Source organism: Microplitis demolitor, chromosome 8 (genome assembly GCF_026212275.2).
Source record: "Microplitis demolitor isolate Queensland-Clemson2020A chromosome 8, iyMicDemo2.1a, whole genome shotgun sequence".
Classification (NCBI taxonomy): Eukaryota; Metazoa; Arthropoda; class Insecta; order Hymenoptera; family Braconidae; genus Microplitis; species Microplitis demolitor.
This window is the reverse complement of record NC_068552.1, coordinates 13,502,738-13,513,333: the sequence shown is the minus strand read 5'-3', so window position 1 is coordinate 13,513,333 and position 10,596 is coordinate 13,502,738. Positions and strand designations below refer to the sequence as shown.

General features: G+C 27.3%; 3 protein-coding genes across 5 annotated transcripts; 2 read left to right on the top strand and 1 right to left on the bottom strand.

Moving 5' to 3' along the window:
• Positions 1 to 67: 67 nt before the first annotated feature.
• On the top strand, positions 68 to 3,446 carry LOC103573293 (uncharacterized). 2 transcript variants are annotated; one of them, XM_008552323.2, is made up of 2 exons: positions 68 to 316; positions 624 to 3,446. In XM_008552323.2, exon 2 carries the CDS (start codon positions 663 to 665, stop codon positions 3,330 to 3,332), a length of 2,670 nt encoding a protein of 889 aa, XP_008550545.1. In that variant the 5' UTR covers positions 68 to 316; positions 624 to 662; the 3' UTR covers positions 3,333 to 3,446. The 2 variants fall into 2 exon arrangements, with proteins under 2 accessions (XP_008550545.1, XP_053597431.1); XM_053741456.1 differs by lacking the exon at positions 68 to 316 and adding an exon at positions 368 to 419.
• Positions 3,447 to 3,762: 316 nt separating this feature from the next.
• Positions 3,763 to 8,620, bottom strand: LOC103573294 (lipase maturation factor 2). The gene is made up of 10 exons (XM_008552324.3): positions 8,436 to 8,620; positions 8,171 to 8,274; positions 7,654 to 7,837; positions 7,274 to 7,375; positions 6,020 to 6,213; positions 5,767 to 5,945; positions 5,434 to 5,683; positions 4,907 to 5,353; positions 4,596 to 4,812; positions 3,763 to 4,518 (listed from the first exon to the last, which is right to left on the bottom strand). Exons 2-10 carry the CDS (start codon positions 8,262 to 8,264, stop codon positions 4,239 to 4,241), a joined length of 1,947 nt encoding a protein of 648 aa, XP_008550546.1. The 5' UTR covers positions 8,265 to 8,274; positions 8,436 to 8,620; the 3' UTR covers positions 3,763 to 4,238.
• A 208-nt stretch (positions 8,621 to 8,828) lies between these two features.
• On the top strand, positions 8,829 to 10,522 carry LOC103573295 (ubiquitin-conjugating enzyme E2 J1). Of its 2 annotated transcripts, XM_053741453.1 has the most exons (6): positions 8,829 to 8,945; positions 9,105 to 9,255; positions 9,345 to 9,550; positions 9,618 to 9,808; positions 10,009 to 10,129; positions 10,235 to 10,522. In XM_053741453.1, the coding sequence occupies exons 2-6, from the start codon at positions 9,219 to 9,221 to the stop codon at positions 10,457 to 10,459; spliced, it is 780 nt and encodes a 259-aa protein (XP_053597428.1). In that variant the 5' UTR covers positions 8,829 to 8,945; positions 9,105 to 9,218; the 3' UTR covers positions 10,460 to 10,522. The 2 variants fall into 2 exon arrangements, with proteins under 2 accessions (XP_053597428.1, XP_008550547.1); XM_008552325.3 differs by having other exon boundaries at positions 8,829 to 9,255.
• Positions 10,523 to 10,596: the final 74 nt, after the last annotated feature.

The following is a 10,596-nucleotide window of genomic DNA, read 5'->3' as shown; positions in this document are numbered from 1 at the left end:
GCTTCTGAAGTAGGGGAAGTGTCAATTTCGCGAGTCGACTGCTGAGTACAAGTGGGGGTATAAGAAATACAGGAATATGTAGAATTATATTTTCCCCTACACCCCTGTAAAAACAAAACTGTAGATAATTTTTTGTTTAATGTGAATTTTTGGCTGTTGAATATCGATTAAAATATTTAAATTTAATTATTTTATAAAGGGTTGATAATTTTATTACTGTAGAAATAAATAAAGTATTCTAATATATAAAACATTACAAATGTTCTCTTAAAAGTCTTCTAATATTTCATGTATGCCGGGAAATATTCAGATTGAGGTTAGTAATAAATGTAACATTTAATTATTAAGACTATATATAATTATGACACTGAAAGTAGCAGACATCAGACAATTTTTTAATTTTTATGAATTAATTAGATGTAAGTAAAATAAAATTTTTATCATTTGAACTATAAGATTTTTTAAAGTTTTTCATGTGCGTTTTCTAAAATTTTTCCTATAAGTATTTTCTTTAATGTCTGCTACTTTCAGTGTCATATATAATTATAAATTTTTTTAGAAAATTTAGTATAAAAATATGATCCAGTTTAATTGGAGTATTAACATTTTTTTTTTTTGGTTAGGGTAAATTGTTTGGTGCAAACGTCAATAAAACATAAAGGATGTCGGATAATGAGGATGATATTCTCGAGGACATCAAAGCTTTGAAAGAAGTATTGTCTCAAAATAATTTACCAAGAATAAAAGTTGATGTGTCTTCTCGTAGTTATGAGAAATCTTCAGGTTCGAATAATTCTTTTCATAAGTTCGGTATAGACTCTGATGACGAGTCATTGGAAGTTGATGATGATGAGGATGATGGTAATGATGCTGATGAACTGGCTGATTTATCTTTAAAATCTGTTGAAAAACTTTTGATTCTTTGTGAACGAGCTAAACAAGCACTTCAACTTAAATTTGAAGAAAATCTGAAAAGACGTCAAGAAGTTGATTATCAAATACAATTACTATCAAAAGGTGGTAAAGCTAATTGGAAAGTGCCGTATGTTAAAGCTGGTATGCCATATTTCAAAGATGAAAAGCAATTTCCAGCTCCTAAAAATGAAGATACCAAGAAGAAAGAAAAAAATGGTGAGCTTTCTATATCACACTTACGTAGACCAATACGATGGACGTTTAAAGATCGTAATTGTTTAAGAATAGCTATACGTAAACAAGCTGCTAGTGATACATTTGAGAAAATGGTTAGAGAAAGTAATGAAAATAATGATATTAGTCCTGCAGAATTACAGCCTCCTAAAGATTTACGTACAATGGTAGGTCCTTTGGGCTCACGTGAATTTGATTGGATGAAAATATCAACAATGGATATGAGATCTCGTCATTCCCCCAATGAATGCCGGGTTATGTGGAATATATTATTGCACCCAGATATAAATGATAGCCAATGGAAATCTGATGAAGAAGAGATGCTTAAAATTAAAGCTCGCGAACATGGATATCAAGATTGGGATACCATTGCACGAGAATTAAACACCGGCAGAACTGGATACGTTTGTTTTATAGCATTTCATAGAACATTAGAGAACACAGCGTTTAATGATCGGCAGTGGTCTCTAAATGAAAATGAAATTCTTACAGAGTGTGTTGAAAAATTACGCTACGGTGATTTTATACCTTGGGGGCGTGTCAGTACATACATTAACGATAGGACTAAAACTCAAATTTATGCCCGATGGAAATATAACTTGGATCCGGCATTAAAAAAAGGCAGATTTACGAGTGACGAAGATGATTTATTGTTAGATAGTGTTGCTAAATATGGAAAAAATTTTCCAAGAATATCATCAGATATAATGCCACACAGATCAAGTGTACAATTAAGCGGTAGATTTAAATTATTAATGTTGAAAACAAACAGCGCTTATAACTCGTGGTCAGTAGCTGAGGATCGTAAATTAATTCAACTTTTTGAAGAATTTGGATCGCAGTGGAGTATGATTTCTAATATTATGAAAAAAGATCGGACGTATTTACGTCATCGTTATACTATTATAACACGTCATTTGGCTAGAGGTACACGATTAATACATATACCACGTAAACGTCCAATTGATGATGACGATTATGAATATATAGTTCAAGATGATGAGGATGATGATGATGATAATGAAAAACTAATTAACAACATGAACACAGATCTCAGTATTGATGCACAATTAATGAGATATTTTCAAAGTATACAAGCGGCTGAAGGCAAACCGGGACGTAAAGCAACCTATCATACTCCAGATCAGTTGGAACTTCGTACTAAAAAATTAGATAAAATATTTGAAACGCTCAAGGTTGAAATAGATATACCAGACAATTTAGATGGTTATAATTTAAGTGAGAAAAATAAACAGTTATTGACTTCTTATAAAGAGTATACTCTTCAAAAATCATCAATGAAACCAAAAATTATAGAAGAGTATAGACAAAGAATGTTTGGTGATGTTTCAAATGATGACTGTCGTGAATATTTTATTCCACCTGGACCATTTGGTATGAATATAAGAGAAGAAAGGAAACCAAGCAAACGTAGAAAAAAAAAAGCTGATTGTTCTCTAGAGGCTGATCGTGTACAAAATTTACAAATAAAATTAGATATGAATTTAGAAACTCCTGAAAATGTATTAAAAATGTTAAGTGATGATGAAATAGATAAATTTGATAAATTATCAAAATTAATCGAATCAAAATGTAAATGTTTACAATTCCCCGGTAGGTTTGAACAGGCATACGTGGAATCAATAGAACAAGGAATTAAATCGACAAAAAAATCAAAAGCAGCTTCAGCAGCTTTGAAACAAAAATTAGTACAAACTCATGAACACGATCCTTGGAAATTCAAGCTTATACAAAAAGATCCATTTATTCCACCGTGCTATTCAACTTTAATTGGCTATCAAACACTACTTACTTTTAAGGATGCTCAGTCTTTAATAAGAACTAAAAAAAACGATTTAAAATCGGATCTTAATCAACTTACCGATGAAGGTAAAAAAGCGTTTCATTTATTTAAAACTCGTCTTCATCGTTTATTTAAATACCCTATTATTATGTCACGACTCAGTCCGAAAGATAAATTGCCCGATCGGACTCTTATCAAGGAGGATGACATGGAAGTAAATAATGTACAAACTAATGGTGAACTGAATAATGAAAATGATGAAACAAAATACAATTCATCATCGTCACGAGAGGTAAAGTGTGAAATAAAATACGATATAAGTGAAAATGGCCAAGAACAAACGAAAAGTTTTACTGTTTCGGTTAAATTAGACAAATAAGCATAAAGAATTTAAATGTATTATTTTTAAATGTTTTTTTTTTAATTTTAATTAAATAACCTTTTATTTAACTAGTTATTAATATTTATGTAACAGTAATTGTTGGATTAAATAAATTATTAAATTTTGTAACTCAAACAATTTATTTTTTTTTTTTTTTTTTCGATTACATTAATTGATTAGTGAATGCTACTTGAAAATATAAATATCTTCTACAAATTTATTTGTATACAAGTATTATTATTATTATTATTATTTTTTGTACATTAATATGTTCAACAGAGTATTTCAAAAAGTCATGTATGAAAAATGATTCTCTTATTTATCAAATACTAACAATTCATCAAAACAATAATCAAAAAATTTATATATGTATATGTATTATATTATTAAAGTAGAATTTACATACACAAGTCTAGTTAAATTACTGATGAGAAAAAATTTATATTTGATTTGAGGATATAATAAAATTATTATTTATTTTATAATTTATTATTATCATTATTATTTTTTTTTGTTTAGATTTCATACGTGCAAAAATTGAGTATTAGTTAATAGGCCACATAAATTTAATTTTTAACAAATAGAAATGAAGACCCTATCGCTATATTATTATTATAAGTGTTATTAATTATTAATGTTTATTATATTATATTTTAAATGGAAGAGCAAAAAAAAAGTATTAAAAATTATTATTTTATATGTATTAATAAAAAAAAAAACAAAAAAAAAAAGATTACATATAGAGATTCACAATAGATTTACTATATTAAAGTCTTGATTTGTGAATTATACACTGGTTTATAGATAAACATTTAATAAAATGCAGTTATATAAAGATATATCATACATTTAACATCACTTTTGTTAATTGAAATTAATTATTAGACTTAAAAAAAAAATAATTTATTTTTTTTTTGATGGATGAGTAGTTTTACTAGTCATAATTATTGCACATGCTGCGGTAAAGATACTCCATATAAGTAAACTGGGTTCTATTTTTTCAACTAGCATTCTCAGACTATCAAGAACTGTCTTCATAACTTTGTTTGTTACTTTAGTTGTTGGTTTGTCGTGTAAAATATTTAACTTTTTAAGATATTCCAACAATGGTGGATGATCGCGACTAAATATTGGGAAATATTCTCCAACTTTTTCTCTAGTCCACCAGCTTTCGCTATTCCAGCTGTACACAAAACATAAATAATTATTTTTCAATTTTTTAGTTATTTAAGTAAAATAATATTATTATTCTGTACTTACTTTCTTTCCCATGGTACAAAATGATAATGATAAAGATTAGCACGGACATACTTTGGAGGTTTGTCACCGAATGGTTTCTCTACATTATTTAGTAAAGCTAATACTTCTTTTTGATTACTGAGTAATCGATAAGTAAGTGACATAATCCATGGATTTTGATGATATGTTCCTAGGGCAGCAAACCACATTTGCCAATCCAAACGTGGTGAATGTGGTGCTGGTGATTGATTAATAAAACAAAAATTAATTGTCAAGTATTGTACAATTATTTAAAAAATTTTTATGCTAAAAAAAATCGTAAATATACTTACCGACAAATGGCATTGAGTGATTAACATTTCCTGGTTTATAAAGGAATTCATACTCTTTCCATGGTCCATCAATGTCATTACTTCCTTCGATTATTATTTCTGGACGTCCGTCGAGTCCTGTCATACGGCGGAATAAAGTGTATCCATTGACAATACGATAAGGTTCCACTTTCATGTACATATGTTTAACTTGTGTTGGAATCGTTATATTATGAGACGGATGTAAGCTTGAGAATGGAACCAAACTTGTAGCAAAAATCAGACATACAGCGATTGTATAAAATACGGTAGTAATAAAAGTAATTATTGTATTTATTGATCCCTTGGTCGATAAAAGTGAGTGAGTGATTGAATCAGCTACTGTAAATCCTAATGAAACTATTCCGATGATAAATGAAGCAACAATTATTTTACCTAGATAATAAGTAAACTCTTGTTGTGTAAATCCTAAAAAAAATGTTGTAATTAATAAATATGTCTAGATATTTTTTTATAAATGTAATAAATAAAAAAAAAAAAATGATTACCAATTTCAGACTGAATAGTCCAATTATCAAGTAATCGTAATCTGTAGAAAACTATGGTTCCGTAAACAACAGCTGCATAGACTAAAATACAAACTAAAGTGGAAAGATGATTTTTCCAACGTGAAGATTCATGTTTTGATTTTTTTTTATAAAAGAATTGATCGTCTAATAGTCCAATTGACAAACAAATCACCAAGAAGTCACGGAAATTCCAATTTCCTGTGGCCATTATGTGCAAATATTGATAAATCTGTAGTAAAAATTACGAATAATTAAAATTATAGGAATAGAAAAAGAAATATTTTCCATTAACGTAAAATTAATGAATTGTACCTGAATATAAAATGCCACTTGACGAACTTTTCTGTTTGGGAAAAAGTACAAGAATGGAATGACCAATTCAAATATAATAGTAGTGACCGTAGTTAAACGGAGATACCACGACGGAATATGATGAGCGAACCAAGCAAATACTCCAGGAAGGCATTGGACCTCAAAATGACGTGAAAGAGCTGAAATTAAGACAGTATGATACATAAAATTTATTATTGATTTGATTGAATGAAAATTTATAATGAATATGTACCATCAAGGCTCCACCAGGCGGGACATCCTGAAGCTAGTTTAGCAACACCACTGGAGAACATAAATCGGAATAAAAGCCAACGTACACACCAAAATGTAACGGTATCACTTGGTGTACTTATTTTTCCTTTTGCCGGAACATAAAGTGGTGCGATAAGAATACACAAAAATCCTGCTTCTAACAATAAAGTATCCCTTTAACAAAAAACAATAAATTTACTTAATATATAACAATTGAAATTTAACATGGTGACCACTGATTTTTGAAACTGAAATTCCCTGACTTTTCCAGGTATTCCAATAAAATAATTGAAAAATTCCCTGACCATATAATAATATTAATTAATAATAAGTAATATTAAATCATTGGAAATATATATTTAATTCAAAATAAAATGGTATGTCAGTTGAATAAATCGATCACTGTTGTTAAATGGAACTTTATTTTATTATTTGTCAATGTTCATGGGTTTTTTTTTTTTTCATTTATTAGATGAATAATTTTTTTTTTATTTAAAATCTGTTTTTATATAACTTAATCTATAATACAATATAAATAAACTTTGCATTTTCACTAGAATAAATTTCATAAACTAGAACGTTTTATTGAATATTAATCAAGTACGCAAATAATAAATATAGTGAAACTTATTAGTACAATACTTATGTATACTTTTAATGTTTTTGGTTTCTTAACTTATCAATATGGATGTTAATAGCTTGAAGTTCCTGACGATTGGTTTCTACTAAGATTTTTTTTTCTAGCAGTCTTTTCAATTCTAACTGCTTCATTTTTTCACTATTGGAATCAATTTCTACTAAATTTTTTCAAGATGATATTAAAATTGCATTCACGCCGCGCCACTTTTTGAACAGTTGCGACAGGAAAAAAAAAATTGTCGGATTTTTTCAGTCAAAAGAAAAGAAAGTAAATATTTTTCTAACTTTGTGACGAAATTCCCTGACATTTCCAGATTTTCCAGAAATGTGGTCACCATATTTAAATAAAAAATAATAGTCTCGTATTTATAAATTATTTGCAATCAATGATCTTAAACGTCCTTGATTATAACACCTGATACGTGCAAAGCTATAAACCAAATCTCGATTTCTCTATCACATTACATTTCTATTGTAGATTATGCAACACTAATATCCATTACAAATCCCACATAAAGATAATTTGTATAAAATAATATTAAGAAAACAAATAAATAAATATTATACTAGTAAAATAAATATATGTTATATTTACCATTGATACTGCATAAAAACTTGTCCAACTTGATAAAGAGAGTAGTAAAGAGACCATAATGCCATAAAAATTGGCCACGTACAAAATCTTTGGGAGATAAATCTAGAAACGTATGGAATAAAAAATTTAATGAGTATTAAATTTGTTACGATCTTGAAGTTAGTAGACAATTAATAGTATTCGAATTTTTTTTCAACAAATCAATTTAAAAAAAAAAATATGGGTATATAGAAAGTCAACAAAGTTACAAGTGCAATTTTCGAAATATTTAAAAAAAAAATAATTTATCGTTTTTAAAAAAATTAAAAAATTATTAAACGTCTGCTAACTTCAGTATCACTTTTTTTTTAAAAAGATTATTTAAATCGTGATCTCTTTACCCTAAAAATGATATCACTGCTCCAAGTAGAGCTATTACATCAAGAGTATATTCAACATTTAATCCTAAATAAGGAGCAAACCATGCTAGTGTTGGTTTTTGACTAAACTTCTGCAACAATGATGGTTTTCCTTTGAAATCTAACTGCGTTCTTGCTGGTAATAATCCATTGTCTCCATAAAGTCCTGGCGCATTAATAAAAAAAATACATACATATTATTTATTTAATATTATCAAAAAGTATAAAATACTTTAATCTTAATACGTAATTCATACTAAAGATAATAAAATATTGAGTCAAATTACGATAACAATTTGCAAATTATCACCAATGGAACAAATTAAAAATTATTTGAAGACAGAATAGAGATAAAAAAAAAACCGGTTGTTAAATTTGTATTGACTATTGAATAAAAAAATATTTATAAATAATAAACAGTAAATTAAATATCATACTTATATATTTAATGTAAACAAACAGGTATAATAATTATAATTTTATAAAATAATTCGCTTACCTGGTATCTGAACATAGAAGCTCACAAATGCAAAAAGATAAATGATACAAATTCCACGTAGGAATAGATTACGGGTATACCGCACTTCGATCATCCTAACAAATCTAATTATCAATAAAACAATAATTAATTAGTATTTATGTCAGAAATATTTATTACTATTATTATTAAATGAAAAGTATACAATATAATAGTGATTGTTAATTAAATAAATGCATCAAAGAATCTTATAACAAGTATACACAAAATAATTTTTCGTACTTACATCAATGCTACTTCACTTCCACGTTTAACAAACGAATAAGCTCTCAAATTCACAAGCGATTTGCCGACGACGACGCCGGTGATGTCGCACACGCATACTCAAACTTTTCCACACATGTACGTTCGTCGACACACTTTTAATCCCAACAAGAAACGTCAGGGTACTTTCACAAATAAAAAAAAACGTCATATCTATACTTCGTAGAGTGGACTTGTAAAAAAAAAATGTTTTAGTGTAGAGCGGATTTTTAAAATTGTGATTGGGTAAATGCGATGACGTTTTATATTTTTATTCGTCAGTACAACGGAAATATTTTAGTTTACTTGCTACTGTAAATAAAATTTTTTTAAAAATAGTTGTGAATTAACTTTTATTATGATTTTATCAACATTATGTTAAAAAAATTATTTATATATGTATAGATAACATAGCTATACATAACTATATATGTGTAATAAACTTCGTATATATTATTTTAGTTTTTCATTTTATTACTGCGTGACAGTACACGTAAGAGTAATGTTTAAAATTATTAGTCATATTTTTACTTAAATAATTTCAAATTAATATTTTAAATTGACTAGTGACAATTTATATTTTTAAAATTTTCTTTTTATTATTCTATAAATTTGGTATATAATTTTTCTAGTGTATAAGTTTATGTTTTAGAGCTGATGTGTCTAAAGTATATTATGTCAATGATAGTGTCAAGGTCTTTTTATCGTTTGTGTTAAAAAAAAAAACTTTTGTTTTGATAAAAGCGCGTTGATAAAATTAATAAGAATGTCATTTGAAGGAAAATATAACACTAAAAGCCCAGGTAATTGATTATCTGTTTAAATGAAATGGATTATAAATAAATATATGAGTACTTGATTTGAATTATTAATGTTTTTGTTAATTGATTAGCTGTAAAGAGGTTGATGCGTGAAGCTCAAGAACTCCATGAAGCTACTGATGAATATCACGCCTGTCCTCTAGAAGACAATTTATTTGAATGGCATTTTACTGTACGTGGTCCACCGTCAACTGAATTTGAAGATGGAATTTATCATGGAAGAATTATTTTACCACCAGAGTATCCTATGAAACCTCCAAATATTATTTTGCTTACTGTAAGATATTTTTAAAAATAATAATTTATGTATAAATAAAATCTAAAATACAGTTCATAATTTTTAGCCTAACGGAAGATTTGAAATTCATAAAAAAATATGTCTAAGTATATCTGGACATCACCCAGAAACTTGGCAACCTTCTTGGAGTATTAGAACAGCTTTATTAGCTCTTATTGCATTCATGCCAACTCCAGGAAATGACACCATAGGTTCATTAGATTATAGTGCTGAGGAGAGACAAAAACTTGCTAAAAAGTAAATTTAATTAATTATATTATTTTATTAGTAAAGTAAAAGACCTAGTACCCGATCAGAGAACTAGAACTCGATCACTCCATGTATTTGTATATCTATATTTACTAAATTCTACTAAATACATCAGTGATCGGGTACTGGGTCTCTTATCTTAATTCTAATATTTTTATTTTTAAAATTTAATTATTAATATTTAATAGATCGCAGAGTTGGGAATGTGACGTTTGTGGAAAAATTATAAATTTATTATCCAAAGATGATTCATCGAAATGTAACAAAAATAATGATAAGCCTATGTTTAATTCTGTAAATACATTAAAGGTAAGTACCATGTACAGTATATAAAACAATACAACGTATTTAATTGATTTACATTAAATAAATAATATTTATAATTAAACAAATAAATGTTTTTATTATAAAAAGGATGAAGCAATTCCATCATCATCAACTGCTACAAGAACAGCTATAAGAGAAAGTCTAAGGCAACGTTTAATTGACCCAAATCGTCTAGGAAATTCAGTGCACCAAACGAATTCTGTTAATCAACAATTTTCAAATTTATCTAATGATTATTTTTGGACTATTATTATTGTTTTCTTATTATCGGCAATTTCATTCCTTATTTTCCGACGAATATTTTTAGTGTAAATTATATATACATATGATACACTAATGTCCAAATAATAAATATAAAAATATGTAAAAATGTTACCAAGTTGAAAAATAGTTTTGTTTTTTTTTATAAATTTTAAATTTGGCATAGAGACAAATATTTTAATTAAAAT